Here is an 18,321-nt window from a genome sequence, read left to right as displayed (position 1 = left end):
ACAGCCTATGAGGTTGTGCAGGAGTGCTTAAGTGAGACAAATGCAATCCTCTCACATGCAGCCAGTGGCTTTTTTGCATTACAACTCGCAGAGTGCACCACAGTGAAGTGCAGGGTACTGGATTAAGACAGATCAAGAGGAGTGCCTTACTGAGACACACAGCAGCTCAAAATGTCCATTTTAAAGTTGCTGCCACTTACTCTCTCCCCTGCTCTGTGCCTATCCAGTGTCACTGTTCTGGTTATTTAATTGCTGGAGGGTAGGGGTGCTATTATCTTCTGTACTCTTTGCTTGCAACCTGTATTTCCATTATATCCTCTTGTGAAAGGTAATTGCACCTTTGGGTCTGTGTGATTACGCTCAGAGCAGAGTAATTGTAATTGCAGTCAAAATTGTCTCATATAAATTGCGAGTTCAGGGACAAAATGACGTAAGCTCTTTAAACAAATTTAACTGCTTGGAAGGGGCTCTTAGATCATCTTGTAGCTAAATGTACACCATCAAATGGCTTTCTAACCACATCACCAACTATTGTAAGTACAGTGGCATCCCTGTGAGAAAAAAGACACTAGTATATCCTTTATTCACAAGCTGAGTAATCTCTAAACCATACACATTGTTTGCATTGTTGAGACATTCATGCTCAGGTTGCAAGGAAGAAGCCTTCTTCTGAAGGCAAGCCACAAAAAGCCACCTTGTATTTGGAAAACTACATCTGAATTAGAATTGGAAATGGATTATTGTCAGAAAAGAAATTCTGAACCTATTTATCTGTGCTGTGTTTGATGTAAAAATGAGAAGCTTAAACTGAGAAGGAACCCATGCTCACTGTGAAATATGACATTATGTTTTGTGCTTATTTTTGCATCTATGGGTACTGGAGCCCTTGTTAAGATAGATAGAGTCATGAAATGTTACACATACCAAGACATTTGTGCCAAAAACTTGGTTCTGTCAGCTCAAACCATAGGCAAAAATGGAGATTGCACCATGGTAATGACCCAAACCATTCATCTAAATCTAAATCTAAAGAAATGGGTTAACTGAGCACAAAGTTTGCAAAAGGCTATCTCAATTCCCAAGCCTCAATGCATTACATTCTAACATTGTTTAAACAAATGATCCAATCTGTCCAATGGATCCAGTATGATCAATTTTTCCATCATTACATTACTGTTATCCAGTGGATGCCCTTATCCAGAGTGATCTACACAGCACAACCAAGTAAGCAGCATGAAAAGTTACGCAAACAGGGCATCACTAACCACAGATAAATAAGCATTAGTGCCAAACATACTTATTTGCAAGTGTGTCCCTAAATAAACAATGTGAATGCAATATGCACAGCGTAAAGACTACCATTCCAAACACAATCCGTAACGTTCTTTACCATTTAATAAGGGTATGGATAAATACAGAGGGCACATCTCTGTATGAATGGGTGTGTTTTCACATGTTGGCAGTGGAAATGTTTGATGTGTTGCATATGTAGGTATTGCAGAGTAGGTATTTGTTCAGTTTTAAACTATATTTCAAATACAGTTTTATAAATGTATGCTGTTTCTAAACCTTAATGGGAATTGATACCAAAGATCCTTTTTTGTTGTTAAAAAGCAATAAAATTTCCATTTAATGAAAGTTTTTCATGGAGTCATACCCAACTCAGTGATAATCAGTCTCAGACAAACTCCAGAATTTTTCATATTCACATTCAAATAAAGAGAAGAGTCCTAAAATTTATTGTTATGCCTACTGGAGACCCAACAAAGAGAGAGGCAATATCAAAGTTATCACTGTCAATTTCAACTGAAATTTTACAAAATAACATCCACATAAAAACGTAATGAATTGATCAAATCCAGCCACCTAAACATGGTGTTAGGGACTGTGTTGAGGTTGTCAAAAATACTGACTGTTGCCGAGAGTCAGGAATCCATCTCCACACATTTTTAACTCCTGGAGAGGGAGAGGCAAATATCAAGTGTTGATATTTCATATGTAGAAGCTGAGAACACTGCGAGAACTGTTTACCTGATTTTTTATTGTATTTCAGTTACATGAAAAATAGAATGCCATTGAATAAACAACAGGAAAACACTGCTTTGATGGACAGCGCTTCTTACATAAACAAATTCCGTGATACAGCTTGCCAAGTGTGTTCCCACTAAACATAATCTTCATTTTAGATTTAGGCATTGAAAATAAAGGGACTGTTACAATCTTAGTGTAATGGAAACATGCTTAAGGATGTCATAATTCCATTTAGAGTAATACAGTTTTTTAAACATATTTATATTTGAGATCACAACTCATACTAAATGCAACCGAAACTGAGCTATTTCAAACATGTAACGAGAGTTAGCAGTATTACATGAGATTTTTTATGAAAGAACCTTCCTGTTTGTATGGTGTATTGATGGGGGTTGAGACTCTTGGTTCTGCATTACCCTCTGCAGGAGCAAGACAACTTCTTCACTCCATGTAGGAAGATATAGGGAATAATGCAAGTGTAAGAGGCTGCAATGTAACTGGCCACCTCTACCACAACATGGGACATATTGACATTGCTGGTGATACGCAGCAGGAGGTGAGTTAGCCAGCAGACCAGAAACACAGTTGCTACAGCCACCACACTTTTTGCTGCCCTCACCTGATTACTTGGGCCAGAGGTGGCCTTGGTGGGTCTAAGCACTGGTGCCTCCAGGGGCTGCTGCACTCTGCTTTCTGCATGATCTGGGAGATTAGCTGCAGAGCTAGGGGAACTGAGAGCCCTGGAAGACTCCCCAAAAGAGTGAGAGGAATCAGATGCAAGAGGATGAGTGTACACGTGGATGTCTGATACCCTGTGATTGCTGCCATCTGCAGCTCCTCTTTGTGGAGTCTTCTTGTCCCCCGTTCCATAACTCACTGTTGATTCTGTCGTCTCATCCCTGTGGGGGAGGGGGTTTGCAATACTATTATGGATGTCAGAGTTCATGCCCTTGATTCGTTTCTGGTGCCGAAGCAAGGTGATCACAATCTGGATACTTGCAAAGACTATGCCAGCGATAGGCACTGCATTAGCCAGAGTTAGATACATCACCTCATAGGTTTGCCTTGCCACAGCAGAGGGGAATTCCTCTATACAGTCACCTGAGCTCTGATTGCCTGTTTCCAAGGAGACAAAGAAGAAGTGGGGGATGCTGAAGATCATGGCGAAGGTCCAGCCGCAGACCAGCAGGGTGGTGACGAGGCGTAGGTTATCCATTTGGACCGGGGCTGTGCCACGCGTGAGCGACCCTACCAGTTTCTGATGCCAGAACACACTGATCAGCAGGGTGGAGAAAATGCTGCTGGTCTCAGACAGGTCTGAGCAGAACCGGAAAACACCGCAATAGAACCTACCCAGAAACCACCGGTTGGCAAAGTCAGCCATGGTGTCTGGCAGGTCCACCATGTAGTTGGTGATGAGGTTGGAGGCAGCCAGGTTGATGAAAAGGGCTTCATTGGTCCGGAGATGGGACTTCTTCCCAGGCAGGGACCGGATGGCCAGCCAGTTGTTCCCCAGAATCCCCAGAAGGCACATGAAGGCTCGGATGAAAGACTCAATCCAATGAACTACTTCCATTACAAGACAGGCTTGGAGATTTATTTTCTCTGCACATACACAGTATATTTTGAATATAAATGAGACTTGGTCACTCTCTTCCCTGTGTTACTGGGTTATTGCATTTACCTTAATCTGTCTGCCTCAGAGGTAAGTGAGAGTGTAGTAACTTAACTGTTGGAGTCCTGTGCTTTATAATGTACGTCAAAGTTATTCAGTTTACAGCCCAACCCTTTATAATCACCCTGAGCTAACAGTAATCTAAGCTCCACCTCTGGTAACTGCTACTGCTGCAACATTGTACTGGGGCATTGCCATGCTGTTCGGTTATGAATTCCTATATTTCTGATCACCAACCTAAAATCAGGTTGCCCCTACTGTCTGAAAAGCTTGTTTTAAACAATATTGCACATATACTTTATAAAAGCTACCGCGTGTACATAGCTGTGCAGGGATATGACACATTGCAATGCACGTTTAAAGTTATATTTAACGTAAAATACTTTGAAAAAAAAAAGAGGAAAGAATAATGACCCCTGACAAAAACTGAATATCGTAGGACATACTTGACCAATTCTCCAAAAAATGAATGACTAATTCCCACAGCTGCTACAGATTGGCGACCAGATTAGTTATTGAGACTGGTTATTGGTTGAGACTAAATATTGGTTGCATTTTTGTAAAGAAATATAGAGACCAGTAACGTCAGCCAGTCAGACAAGCTCGAGTTAGTTTTTTCAGCTGCGATGTTCGTAACTCTTTATTCTTCAGTTACTCAGATGAAGTAAAACGCCGTGATAATGCGAGAAGAACAGAGATAGGCAATATTATCAACAGTCAAGAGTCAAGAGAGCTTTTATTGTCAGCCCATCCAAGTACAGTAGGGTTGAAATAAGGTTGCCCTGGGACCCATGGTGCTACATTCAGACAGTGAAAGACAAAGACAATAAGGTGCATTGCAGAAGATCAATAGCTAAATAACAGGACAATATGTATAATAAATACACAAGACAATAAATTGACAAAATAGCAAGGCATTCAATGGAAAATTTGGCAGGCAGAAATGTGCAAGTAAATTGTAAACAAAATTACACATTCCGTAAAGTGGCTCTGCGCATTTATGGTGCTTGGTTATTGTGGGAACCTGAGCAAAACAGCTGAGAGTTAACTTAAAACCTCTGAATTAGCGAGCTTATGTTAGCACGATATAGCTATCGTGATATTATCATGATGATTATAGCTACCTATAACCTAATATCTATGTTCATAGATAGAACATGTAGGTAATATTTGTTTAAAGCAATACTTCTTGTAGCTCATGTTAACTAACAAGCAAAAAAAAAAATCATATTATCATTAGTAGTAGTAGTAGTATTGCTAGAGCCAGGTACTTCAAGTCCATCTTCGGCCCTTCTGTCAGATAAAACACCGAGTTTTGAGTTGTGTATTCTTCCAAATGAAAATCTAAATAACGTTTTGTTGGTATCATTGCTTGTCTGAACAGCCACGTGTAAGGACAGCAGGGTAAACAAAATGTGCAAGACCTTCTGATTTAAGCAGTAAGGCACTTCTAGAGATCATGCATTTTATCCACAGCTCGCATTGCAAATTTGACCGGACGCAAAAGACACTGCAGAATGGCGCCTGCGGTGCCCTTCGGAAAACCCTTGCATTTCAAAGCTACGGTATTACATTTTAATGATACATGTGCTCTGTTAACAGGGTCCTGTTCCCCAGCAACCCCTGTGGCGTCTCTGGGATATCGCTGTAGGAAGTTGAGAAAGAGTTGAAGTTTTTAAAACTAATGCTACGAACACGAACAGCTGACTTCGGTTGACCATACTGGTAAATAGTAAAACATGCCACAATGATTACCAACTGATATCCTAGAAGTTATAATGTTACAGTCGTGTGACGGTTTGCAAGCACGAAACAGCAAGCACTGTGGACAGTTAACAGTCTGGATGTTTGATGACGCCACGTTGCGCAAAATTTCTGCGCAAAATTGCTGATCTGTATTGTATGTGCACGGGTGTAAGGCGATGATGACCTCGCTAAACCAGCCGATCCATGGATGATACGTCTGCGCCGTTTTTTCCACATTTTACATTAATCTCAGAAGATTGCGCATCATGACGCTCTCAAACACGCCTGTTTCCAGGGTAGCAGGATAGCTAATTTAGCTAACCTAACTGTAGTCCCGCAGCCACTGCTCAATGTTAGCAAGCAAGCGAGCAAGGCAATCCCTGAAGTTGTTTTATTGACAGTGAGCGTATTATCATCGTGCTAGATAATGTAAAATAACTCGATAACGTTAGCAACTTTAGATGTTGTAAAGTACTGCCATTTGCTAGATAGATATTCATATCTTTTTCTTGCGATTAGGATACCTATCTGGATGTCTAGCAATGAGTGTGAGCAATCGGCTTTTCAATTCAGTCAAAATAATAGTTGGCTATTCCACTGATCGTTAGCTAGCCTGTCTTAATTAGCAAAGCCACTCTAGAGTGGCCAATTTCTCTTACTTGTGATGGCAAACAAGATTCAAGTTTGGAACGTTTTACGGACCGGTTGTGGTGTATGCGATCAAGCTTGCTTAGTTAGCTAACGTTAACAGTCTATTTACGTATAGAACGCTGTCTGATGTAGTTATCGTTTCATCACAGTGCTATTGAAGTTAAAGCACCGCTTTCTAGCTTTTAGCATGTACGTACACTCGCTGGATTTGACAGACGATTTAATCTACGGTCGCTATTGTTGTCTGATTTATCTAAAGTTAGGTAGCTAGATAGGTAGACTATAATGGAAGAAGCTTGCAGTTTCACATATGTAAAGAAACTTGCGGAGATTAGCTAGCAAGGTAAGATACGTGCACACTGATTTGCAGCCAAACGGATGCCTCGGATCTGGTTCATCTAACATTAGCTGGCTGCTTACACTGCACGAAGGAGGTTTTAGATAGCCATCTAGCCTTAACTGAGGCATGTTACAGACAACCTTTTTGAGGAAGTATTGTATGATCCGTAGTAGCTCGCTACGTTTATGAAAATTAACAAGGTCTGACTCGCTCAGGTCGCAAACTTTTTTGGTCCACCTCCCTAGGTGGCTAACCAGTCGGTAAGTTACTTCGTCTAGTTAGTTCACCAACATAGAATGGGCTTCTTAGCTAGTCTCTTTGTATAGCCATGTCATGGTTGCAGGGAACAATGATAATACCGCCTTCACGAGCAGGATGTGTTAATTAGTGGCCGACGCATCATCTGTGTGCTTAATGTGCCTGCCCTGGCGGGGTCACGATAAGGGTGAATATGGAACTTCACCTGGAGGTTGTGTTACTGTCCACCATCAAGCGGAAGAAGCCATGGCCTCGGTTCTGCTGGCTTGGACTGGTGAGGAAAACAATTATGATTGTCTAATTGCACTATTACATACGTGTACGAGACAACGCTATCCCAGTGTCACCTGGGAGTCGAACCAGTGACCTCACTGAACTCGAGGGAGACGGTTGGTGTTTTGAATCAGCAACTGGATGGGAAGAGTTCAGTGAAAATCGCCTTTTACCCGGATGGGTCATCGGCACGTTGATGCTGGTGAAATTCCTAAACTGCCAGTGAATGTGAATTAAAAACAACTTGCAACTTCACTAGGTATATAGTAAGCTTACGATCTGCCTTTGATAGGTTAGGAGCCTGATCCATATTGCTGCATGCACACTGCTTGAATACCAAGTGTCTGGCATCAGGGAATGGGTGGGTGTGTCAAAGCTGTTTCCTCCATACCTATTTACAAAGTAGTGATATGATTTTGCCATACTACTTTTAAGCGCCAAGACCCCCTTTAAAATCGCAACTATTTTGCTGTGATTTTCGTTAATACAATATAAGGCTACAGTTCTTGTGTGTTCTCATGACACAACTTGTCATTTACTAGAATAGTGCTGCAGAGTATTCTGTCAGTATCTGCCATTACATTGCCTTGTCGCCAGTGGTGTATAATATGGAGCCACCTCTTCAAATGAAAACTTCTCACTCCCTGCCTTGTCTGTAGGACTGAGAGTCCCAGTGGGTGGTGGACCTGAAATGATTACAGTATATTACTCTTAGATACCACATTCCATATTCACACAAGTGCTGCTCTTTGCAAAAACATGAGAGATCCTGCCTTAACTGGCCAATGTGGAGAAAAGATCAGTATGTTGTATACAGTAATTTGTAAATCATCTTTTATTTTGCATTGGTATGACTGGATGTACTGGTGTGTGTGGGATAGATTATACTGAAACACTGAATATTGTCACGTTATGTTATACAGCCAATGGCACGTTGTTACATATGTAATGTGGGGTTAAAAGTTTTGGTTGCTTCTGATGCAGTTAGTTGATGACTTGCAGGCTTCAGTGTGGACAGTTTTGAAAGTCACATGTCTACAGTGGGCAAACGCATCACCCCGGTAAGCACAGCAGAGTCTGTAATTACAGTTCATACTGGTAATGCATTACTGATCTGTAGTAGTCTGCTCAGTGATGCTGTGGTAGCCTCAGGAAGTATAGAGTAGTATATTTTACCATATATTGAGAAGATGGCCATTGATGTTAGCCTCGCTCATAATGTAACAGCATGTGGGCACCTTTGAGGCAAGTGCTTAAATATTTAGCTAACCTGGTAGCCATTGTATTTGCCATGGAGTCAAATTCATTGCATGTTTCCAGAACAGCTGCATGCATGTTTCTGCTGTTTGTGGGTGCACATGTTCTAGATAAACAGTAGCAAAGGTAGCAACAGTACATTTGTACAATGTGTTTTTGCATGTGATATGTCAATGAGGAGTACTTGTTTTCTAATCTGCTAGAAGACTTGACTAGCAAGACAACTAGAGCCATATGACTTCTAGCCAGTCACAACAACATGTTTATTGCTTGCATAACATCAGCTGCCTATTCACCATTATTAAATGTCAACAATAAGGTTTGAATTATGACTTCTGTTATTAAAGCATTAAAGCATGCACCACAATCTCTCCACCCTGTCTAAATACCTAAGTAGAGAAATAAGGGTGCACATTAGTTTATTACATGGAATACATCTCTGTAATGAGGTTTTTTTTGGTAATGACTGCAGGAAGGGGTTGACTGCTAGTATTAGGTTAGGGAGAGATGAGAAAGGGAGAAGTGCAGCAGAGGACGGCTTGGAGGCTGACAGAGAACACCTGATTTGTTCACAGACACAGTGGCAGGATTTGTTGTGCCACATGAGTACAGGGTTTCATATAAAGAAATTTATACTATATTTATATGACACACTGGTATGACAGGCCCAGCCTATATGGCCAGCACACTGACAGCAATAAGCCATTACAGCACTGCCTACCTACCTAACTACCTATGGTACCTACAACTGTGAAAACGTACCGGTGAAGTTCCAGCTGTGGGAAAAGTGTACTGTGTGAGCAAAATATTTGCTTAAATCTTGGACTGGATGAGAAACTGATGAAACTTATTTGGTGTTTGGTTTTTGTTTAGTACGCCTAGTCCCTGTTTGACAGGGAAGGAGTTGCAGCATGGGAGATACTCACTGTAAATCCAACCTTGTTACAAAAATGGCAATTTTGATGGTTTTTGATATTTTTACTTCCAGATAGTTCTACCCTGCTAATATCATTTGTCTCATTCCTGCAGGAGAAGGAGTCTGTGTTCCTACTGGATGACAATCGGATTAGTGAAATCAACATGGTATCAGGGCGGACCAAGAAGAAGATCCCCAAACTGCAGCCCCTGCTCCAAAGAGTGGTGACCATGACGGGGTCCCAGAATGGTGTGCAAACTGCATCCAATTTTTTTTTTGAACAACAAACATGTTATTGCTGTTGGTTGGACATCACAAGCTGTTTTGAGAAGTCAGTCTTCACTTAACTATGAAATCTGAGGCACTAGTTACAGCACAGCAACATTGTTCTCTTTCTCTGTTCATTGGCTTCATTATGACTTGCTCCTTTATGTGTAGGTATGTGGCTTGCTGGATTGCTCATCTCAGGAGAGGTTTTCCTTTGGAGCAGGGACAGAGACTGCTTGAAGACCATTAACACAGCACCAGCAGTATGTCAGTTTGTAACTGCAGCTCACGGTACGTGTATGTGCAGAAGTGTGCCTCTGTTGGTCTCCTTTTTAAACTAAAGTCACAGAGTAACTGATGCTCCTCTTTCTGCCCTGTCTGTTTGTGTTCGCAGAGGCCTCCGTGCGCCTCTCCCTGCTGGTTTCGGGTGACGGGCGGCGGGTTCTCCTCACAGCCCTCACAGGGCAGGTGTTCCTGTGGCAGTGCATTACGCTGCAGGACCTGGCAGGAGTGCGGGACGGGGCAGTTAACGGCCACTGGGCGCAGATTCTGCCGTTAGACGCCACGGCTCTGCCCTCTCCCCAGGACAAGGAGGCCTCCCACCACAGCGTGTTCGCTCAGGGAGAGGTGAGGATGGAGGAAGCCAAAGAGCTTCGAGCTCAGCTGTGTGTGACATGCAATACATTACACTACATACATTTAGCAAACGCTCTTATCCAGAGTGACTTCCGGCATAGAAGAACAGAATTATTCGAGTTAAATGAGCATCAGTGTCAGACAAAGCTAACAACACTCCCAGGCCAGTGAACGTGATCAAAGCAGTATTCAAGCCCCGTGACAAGTTCACTTGTGCAACCTGATTAGGGTTGCCAAGTACACTACCATACATGAGTCACTAGATCACAGAATCCAGAACACATCACAATACTACACATATAATAAATAGGAAGTACTGTAAGAAGCAGTTGTTAGGGGGCAGGGATTGAGGTGCGTCTTCAGTCTCCGTTGGAAGATGGCCAGTTGTGAAGGACAGCCTTCGGGAGAGGTGGTGAAGGCTCTCCTTCACACCAGTGATTCCGCTGTCCTGACCCCCATGGGGAGTTCATTCTACCACTGAGGGACCGGTACAGACAGGGATCATGTGTGAGAGGAGACGCCCCATAAGGACGGCACAGTCAGTTGCCCCATGCTGTTGATTCATGATCCTCTCTTGATTTTTGTTTCAGGCTGTGGGGGACTGTTGCCTCAGTGCCTTTGTCTTTACCGCAGGGGAGCAGTTGATGCTCTCTTTCCTCAAGATCCAGTGGGAGGAGGATTCAGTGCAAAGACCCAGGTGGGCCCTCTTTAGGAGTTAGATTGCAGGGGGAATGCTTGTGTGGAGTGCTGGGACAGGAGACTGAAGGGTGTTAACTCTCTGCAGTCCGACTGGGTACAGCGTGAGCTGGGCCACCCGGACATACCCCCTGACCCACCTCTCACCGCCTTGCCGACCTGTGAAGTCCAGAGGGGCACTGGTGCCTGCTTTCTCCCCAGATGGCCAGCTCCTGGCTATTGCCTTGAACCAGAGAGACCCCAGGGTGAATGGCTTTCTCAAGAGAATTCTTGATTGAATTATTGTTATGTATCCTCTTATGACCATTGCCTCTGACAAACTGTCTTTGTCATTTACCACCTTTCCACTATTTAGGCCACACAAGTTTTGTTTGTCAGTACCCAGAACTTCGTCTCTGTTTCCAGTGGGTTGGGAGGGTGTGGCAGCAAGAACTTCTCTATCCCATCAAAGTATATTAGGTAAGAGTCAAAAGCAGAATGGGGTTTGGGGATCTTGCACGACAATTCCCTCAATTCAGTTCTCTCTCTCAATCCAATCAAGAGGTCAGCTTTCATTTTACACTACATCTGTGTGGAGTTCACCTGTGCTCATCTTGAGCTGTAAAATGTAGTTGTATACTCGTATACTTGGCTATGAGTATACTTTTGCACACAGGTAAATCAGCTGATTCGCAAAACTAAGCTGTAGTAATAGCCGTGTTTGAAGCTTGCTCAGAGCAGGAGTAATTAATGCCAGTTGAGATATGGCCCAAATACCGCAGTGTCTGTGAACAACACGGTATTAGGGAGCAACACGGAGTTTTATACTGTATTCGGTCCAATAAATATGCAAGTTTGTACTAGGCTTGGGTGTCTTCAGTTTACTCTTATTCACTCTCAGTTTCTCTTTACCAATCTGTGTCTCTGCCTCCTTCATCTCATTCTCAGCCTCTGTTTGTTTGTGCAGATGTATCCATGGTGCTGTCTTCTCCCTGCAGGTCATACTGGGTAGGAGCTGTAAGCTGGACCCCAGGGGGGCTGTACCTGGCCTGTGTGTTGAAGCGGGGGTCCCTCTTGCTCTTGGCCCGTCTAGGAGGACTGATCTCTCTCTCCACCTCAGGGTGCAATGTAGAGTTTGGCCCTGCCCACTTCCTTCCACTTCACCCACTTGTCACCTACAGGTCTGTCCACTTTACAAACAAATATGAATCCATACATACATGCACAGGTCTGATGTAACCAAGTGAGATGGGAAGGTAGCATATGGTGCTGTAACAGGACAGTGTAGTCACCTGTACACACAGAGCAAGGGGAAGCCCAACCTTGAACCCTTATTAATCGCAGGTTACATTTGTAATTAGTGACAGGGAGAAGAACTAGGCTAAAATTGAAATTTATTTTTTGAATCTCCATCGATTGGTGCAGTCCAGAAGTCTTGTCATTTTCTGTGGAGTGTGTGTAAGTGTTAACTCAACAACAGTGATTGGTGCAGTCTGTGCCATTGCTGTAATGACCCTCTAGAAAAGTCAAATGCCCCGCTGAAATATATAAGTGACAGTTGGGCCCCCTGAGATGGAACCAGTATTAAGCAAGGATTCTCCACTGAAATAGCTCCTTGGTTTGGTGAATTATTCATTTATGATGAAAGGGCAGTATTAGCATCTGTATTCTGTCACATATTTTCAGATCATAATTCAGTCAGGCTCGGTTCATCATTCATGTTAACTTTTGTTTATCTTTTATCTTTGTTTAAAATTGTCTTGTAAATGCTGTTTTACCCCTCTCTTCCTTTACCTTCCTTTCCCTGCTGTCTTCTCTCATCTCTAGTCATTTGCTCTGTCTGTCTTGGCTTTCCTCTTCCAACGTGATCATTTTGTCATTTTGCTGTGTAAGTACTATAGCAGCTATACTAAAGCGTTTTTTGCACTGCATGTTAATACTGCACTAATTCCCTGTATGTAGGGAATTTTAACGTTACTTTAAAGGATGTATATGTATGCATATACATACACACACATATACTTTAACGTACCTAACATAGACTGTACCATACAGTACTATTCTATACTATAATGTAACGCTTTAAAATAATTACATGAACCTGGCACTTGTAAGATTCCTTTCTAACTTCTCTTTCAGCTTTTGGGTCCTGAATGGTTGGCATTGTGAAGTTTTGATTGTGAAGTTCATCTTTTCTTTTTTAAGTTCATGTGCAAAGCATATAAAATATCCTGCATTAAACATGCATTAAAATGGTACTGTACACATTTCCATCAATTTCAAATACTGGTACACACAGATAATTCCCTCCGTTTTATTTTACATGCTGCTCTCTCATTATTCAAATTTTATTTGTAAGGACATTCATTAGCTGTAAGAGGCAGTCCCATCATAAGCGGAGGAATGTGGTCCGAATCGTGGTCAGTTTTGAAATTATTTATGGTGAGCAACGATGTAGGTGGAAGCTTTATGTTTTGCAGCGCAAGAGATGCACTGATTTCTTTATCAGGTAGCTTACATTCTAAATCAGCAGCATTTTCATGATTACAGAATTGACATGCATTTCATAAGCCCTGCAGAAGTGTTCTCCGACGAATTTGCAGACACCTGTTTTCACCGAGCTTGACAACCTACAGTTACGTGACAAATTTTTAACAACAATCTGATCCATCTAATTATCTAATGTATTCCATACCTTTCAACACGGATGGATTCATTTAAATCTACTTCTGTTTCTGGGATGTATTTATTTGCCTAATGTATATGAGTCTGGACATGATTCATGAAACTCAGGATTTGCTGGTGTGTTAGAATGCAGTTCTACCAAAGAGCTGTATCCATCTAAAATCAACTCATATTGTGGACCAAAGTGGACAAAGTAGTGTATGCTTTTCCACTTTGTCCGCTATGTCATGGATGTAGACCAAAGTCCATAAAACATTGCTTGATTTGAGATGGTATGGTCCCAAAAGAGTATATGGAGTCAATAATATTGTAGTGCAGAGTGAAGTAGTGGTGTGTAGTGATATTGTATATTTGATAAACAGTGGTTACAGTACTGTTTTAATATGTTTTATTCTTTCTTTCCAAAATCACTTGCATGTAAGGAGAGGTTTTTGCCCTTCACACAGTAACATCATTGACCTCCCTTTCTGTTTCGGTGCCTCCCCCCTCCAGACGCCCGGTACCTCTGTTCCCGAATGAGGCCTCCCTCTCCAGCTCTTGTGCTTCGACCCGGGACGTCCTGCGGCAGCGCTACTCTGTCACCTGGCACCCGCGCTTGCCTTACCTCATTGTGTCAGATGGCTACATGGCCACTGTGCTCAGGGTTCCTGTACGCCCCTCCCCGACCGCGCTTGTGAGCAACCTCCTCGCAGAAACCGTGGAGGGGCTGGAGAGAGTCCGCAAGGCCCTGGCTAATATTCAGGTGGGTGGGCAGAATCTCTGTAGTCACACAGAATAAGGCTACCTGTGAGGGAATTTGGTTTCAGGTTATATTGACAGGTAAGGGGTTTTTACTTTAAGGGCAAAGGGTGTACATTCATATTATCCACAAAATCAAACAAACCTCTTGGAAACCAGACACACATACTCCCAGCAGTTTAAGGGGTTTGTCTCATTGACTGTGTTGTAAAAAATGAACAGCTGAAGAGATTTTCATTAATCTTTTCATTTACACCCCCGACCCCCCACCCACAGCCCCAGGGGAGTGTGTTATTGGAGTCTCTGGCCACCTTGAAACTGACCGTTAGCCTGCAGGAATTGCAACATAAGGACATGGCTCTATGCACCCTACCCCTCTTTCTGCGAGATGATGGAGACTCTAGGGACATCCAGGAGTTACTCACAAGAACTCAGGTCAGCAACCAGAATCTGTTTTAGCATCTCTCTGATACTGTGCTGCCACTCTTCAGTACTGCCAATTTCTTTTTTTTGTGGCTGTCAGTGATTTGTGTTTTAACCCCTTGATATGTAAGCAGGTTTAATGACCTGACCAGCTATCTAATTAGCTCTGCTTTCCTTATGATATTGAATACTTGGCTAGCTAGCTATCATATATATATCATATATAGCTAGCTAAGTCACTAGCCACTGTGTTAGTTACTGTCTCGCATTTAGCTACTGTGTTTTGTTTGAACTGATTTAGATTTAGCCATTTTAACCCAGTTTTGTTAAAACTACTAACTATACAGCGTACTTAATTAGCTAGATATTTTTGACTGCTAGCTAGCTGATTAGGTGTAGTGCATTCTTGTAATTTTGGTTGACATAACCCCTTGATTCTTAAAAGTGGAATGACAAATTAATGGGTAAAATGATTGTTTATGTTTCAAATAATGTTTCTCATTTATTTGAGCAAAATCGTTAGCTAAGTTCATGAAATATATGTTCTTCAAACATATTTGAATATATATTACAGTATATTTATACTGTACTTTGTGAAATGTGAGTCAGTTGTGGAACTGTCACTGTGCAAATCACTGGTGCTGTATTGGATGCAATGCCATGGTGCAGTTAATGTTCTTAATGCAATTCAGACCTGAAGTAATAATGTGGTTGGTTCAGCTGGTTCTTGTTTTGAAATTCTTGAGTGCTGTAATTGTAATTAACCTTGGTTCAGGCTAATTCAAGCTTAACAAGCTAATTTGACTGTTCTTTCATGTATTTGTGATCAGCTCTATGGTAATCAAAGCCTTATAGAAAGCCCAGAATGCCATTTGCATTCTTATAGAGAGAATAGGCTGAAGTTACCTTGCTATGCAGATTTGTACATATCATCATAAATACAGGGGTTCATTTCAGAGAAGTAAAGGCTTGTGTCTTGACTCTCTCTGACACCAGGATGACTCTGATGATGAAGGCAGTCAGTTTCCAGGCTCACAGGTAGAGGACAGAGGGAGGCTGGAGTTTGCCTCCATGTTTGACACCCTCCACGCCCAGGCTGCTCCAGGTCCTGGTGATCGTTATGACCCCGAGGATCCTGCAGATAGTGAGGAAGGAACCCTGCCCCTCCTGGTGGAGTTGGAGCGCGTTCAGAGGATCATGCTGACTGCCTGGGCCCTTGGTGTGTCGCTAGGGGGCGTCTTGCAGCACAGGCGACGGCTGCTGCGATATGTTGTCCGCTGCGCGCTCCATCTGGCCGCTCTCCTCCAGCTCGTCCCGCCAGCGCCCTGTAATGGGGAAGAAAAGGGCCACACCCAGCCGTCCCGTGTGCTGCGTCTGTTCAGGACTCTGCTGTCCCTGGTCCCCTGGGACACCACACATTCGGGGCAGGACAGCTGTCTGGGGGTGGTTGTGGAGCTAACAAGACAGATAATTCACCTGCTCCTCTTTCCTCCCGCTGATCCGCCACAGCCCTGCTACGGTCTCTTCTCTCACACCCTGTCTCGTGCTCTCCTGGTTCTGCGACTGGCCTCCCACAGCCTGGATCACACCTACTGCCTCCAGAAGAAAGCTGTTCACCACCCTCCTGACCTGCATGGGGAGCCAACACGTCACTTCTCACCCTCTGACAAATTCTCTGTGCCATTTCTACAAGATGAGGAAAGGGGTGCTGTGGAAGGTGTATCTGAGAGTGCATTGCTCTGTCGCCACCGGCCCTCTGGCAGGTGTGTATGCTCCTTCTTCTCCAAAACTGTCTCTGCAGCACACTTTGATTAGGGCCCAGGTTGAATGCAAAAAGCATCTTTTATTCTAGAATACAGAATGGTGATGCAGCTCAGGACATGAAGCAGTTGTGTCAGGTCCTGCTTCTTTACGAGGCAGTATATTTGAGTCCGCTCCTTTCTGCTCCTTGTTGTTTAGAGGTTGTTGAAGTGAGTCTTGCATGTTCATGTCTGTTTAACCCGTTTCTGTGTTGTGTTTCCCTTCAGATTGCTGGGCGTGTGGCGGGTTCTGTATCAGCAGGCTCTGCATTACCGGGCGGAGCTGCTGGGCCACACGGGGCACGCCCACTGCAAGGCAGAGCTGGGACGCATCTTGCACATCCTGTCCCACATCCAGGAGGCGCTGCAGGGAGCTGGGGACCAGCTGGGAGCAGCTCCCACACTGCGCAGTGTTGCAGGTCCCAATCAGTCACACTGACTTTGCTGTAGACATGTTCTCTCATTCGTTTCTCTTTTTTTCATTTACGTCCTTCTTTTGACTCTGCATAGAGAGAGAAAGAACTGAATCAGGGTGGTGTCCAGAGAAAATAACATATACATAACACACCATAGAATGATTTTATATACTCCATTCAGATAATGTAGTAAACAGTTATCTTCAGATAAATTCAAAATCCATAACAACACATTTTGCGACAATAAAATTTGTTAGTTCCTGAAATTCAGTTCTTTCCAGTTCAAGATATATATTAACTTAGAGTTGTAGCCCTAATGTGTCCGACTTATTTTGTGTCCCCAGGAGAGCAGCATTTCCTGTTAGGCTCATATGCAGAAAGTGCTCAGGTTTGGAGAGCAGAGCTGTGCGCAGAGAAGGAGAGAGGTAATCATGCCATCAGCCATATCTCAGATGCGGTGGTGCAACTTAAAGCATTTAGTAAGCATAAGCTGTCTGAGCAAAATACATCAAAGTATTTCTGTCAGTAATAATTTAATCAGAAATAATCACTAAACTCCTGTGCTCCTGTAAGTATTTAATATTTGTGCGCTCCCCAGGTAGCACGTTAACATACCTTTTGGAGACCAGATACTGCTTATCCCTGTTGTATGGACTGCTGTTCCAGTATCGGCTACGCGAGGCCCAAGGCCTATGCGACCACATGGTCCGCCAGCTGGTCCAACAGAACGGGGAAGAGCCAGAGGATCAAGCAGACCCTGCAGGTATGCCCTCCACCCCTTCTCTGTGACCAGGCAGTCTTTAAGCAGACCCTCTCATCCAGAGCAACTTACATACAGTACATGTAGGTTACAGTTTTATCCATTTACACAGCTGGATATTTAGTGAGGCAATTGTGGGTTAAGTTCCTTGCCCAAGGGTACGATAGCAGTGCCCCAGCAGGGAATCGAACCAGCAACCTTTTGGTTACGAGCCCTGGTCCTTAGCACTATGCCACACTGCTGCCCTAGACTAGAAATGATTATAATTAAAACAATAGTACTGATTGTCATTCAGCTAGCAAACTTACTTTTCTCATCTGTTTTTGTAATAGTAGACACCACCTTCTCTCTTTTTGTGTCTGTCTACTTTTTTTAGGGTAAAGAAACAATGAAGTCAGTTGAATTTGTATTTGTTTTATACAGCCCTTCAGTTATCAAGGTGCTTAAAAAGTACTTTGTTTCTCCCTCCCTCCTTCCTGGTCCAGGAGAAGGAGATCAGTTCTCAGTGGCTTGGCTGCCAGAGGAGGTGGGCCGTGAGGCTGCATGTGCGGTCGTGCAGTCGCTGGGCAGGTTCATGGCCGCTTACTTCACAAACCAGCCCCTGACCATCCTGCCCCCCCACAGTGTTGATGTACTGCCCCCTCTGCATCTCCCTCCAGGTGGGAATCAGCTGGGTCTTCTCAGCATTGCACGTGCTGTGAACTGAATATATTCAACATGTTTTTAAATGTTCCCTTAAGATATTATGTGTCTCATGATGACATTACAATAAATA

General features: G+C 43.3%; 2 protein-coding genes across 2 annotated transcripts in view; one reads left to right on the top strand and one right to left on the bottom strand.

Annotated features, from left to right (window-relative positions):
- Positions 1-2,443: 2,443 nt before the first annotated feature.
- Positions 2,444-3,607, bottom strand: LOC118777616 (alpha-1B adrenergic receptor). Its single transcript, XM_036528713.1, has 2 exons — positions 2,905-3,607; positions 2,444-2,745 (listed from the first exon to the last, which is right to left on the bottom strand). Exons 1-2 carry the CDS (start codon positions 3,605-3,607, stop codon positions 2,444-2,446), a joined length of 1,005 nt encoding a protein of 334 aa, XP_036384606.1.
- Positions 3,608-6,850: 3,243 nt separating this feature from the next.
- cplane1 (ciliogenesis and planar polarity effector 1) overlaps positions 6,851-18,321 on the top strand; it is a 35,604-nt gene continuing 24,133 nt past the window's right edge. The window contains exons 1-15 of the mRNA XM_036528712.1: positions 6,851-6,975; positions 9,261-9,396; positions 9,586-9,705; positions 9,809-10,041; positions 10,641-10,747; positions 10,835-10,991; positions 11,102-11,205; positions 11,724-11,906; positions 13,903-14,152; positions 14,425-14,583; positions 15,568-16,334; positions 16,599-16,789; positions 17,131-17,211; positions 17,385-17,549; positions 18,032-18,205. Of these exons, the coding sequence (XP_036384605.1) occupies positions 6,895-6,975; positions 9,261-9,396; positions 9,586-9,705; positions 9,809-10,041; positions 10,641-10,747; positions 10,835-10,991; positions 11,102-11,205; positions 11,724-11,906; positions 13,903-14,152; positions 14,425-14,583; positions 15,568-16,334; positions 16,599-16,789; positions 17,131-17,211; positions 17,385-17,549; positions 18,032-18,205 (2,908 nt within the window). The 5' untranslated portion in view covers positions 6,851-6,894. The remainder of the gene's footprint in view (positions 6,976-9,260; positions 9,397-9,585; positions 9,706-9,808; positions 10,042-10,640; positions 10,748-10,834; positions 10,992-11,101; positions 11,206-11,723; positions 11,907-13,902; positions 14,153-14,424; positions 14,584-15,567; positions 16,335-16,598; positions 16,790-17,130; positions 17,212-17,384; positions 17,550-18,031; positions 18,206-18,321) is intronic.

Source organism: Megalops cyprinoides, chromosome 5 (assembly GCF_013368585.1).
Source record: "Megalops cyprinoides isolate fMegCyp1 chromosome 5, fMegCyp1.pri, whole genome shotgun sequence".
In the NCBI taxonomy this organism is placed as follows: Eukaryota; Metazoa; Chordata; class Actinopteri; order Elopiformes; family Megalopidae; genus Megalops; species Megalops cyprinoides.
Note: the sequence above shows the minus strand (reverse complement) of the source record. Positions and strands in the feature narration are given on the sequence as shown.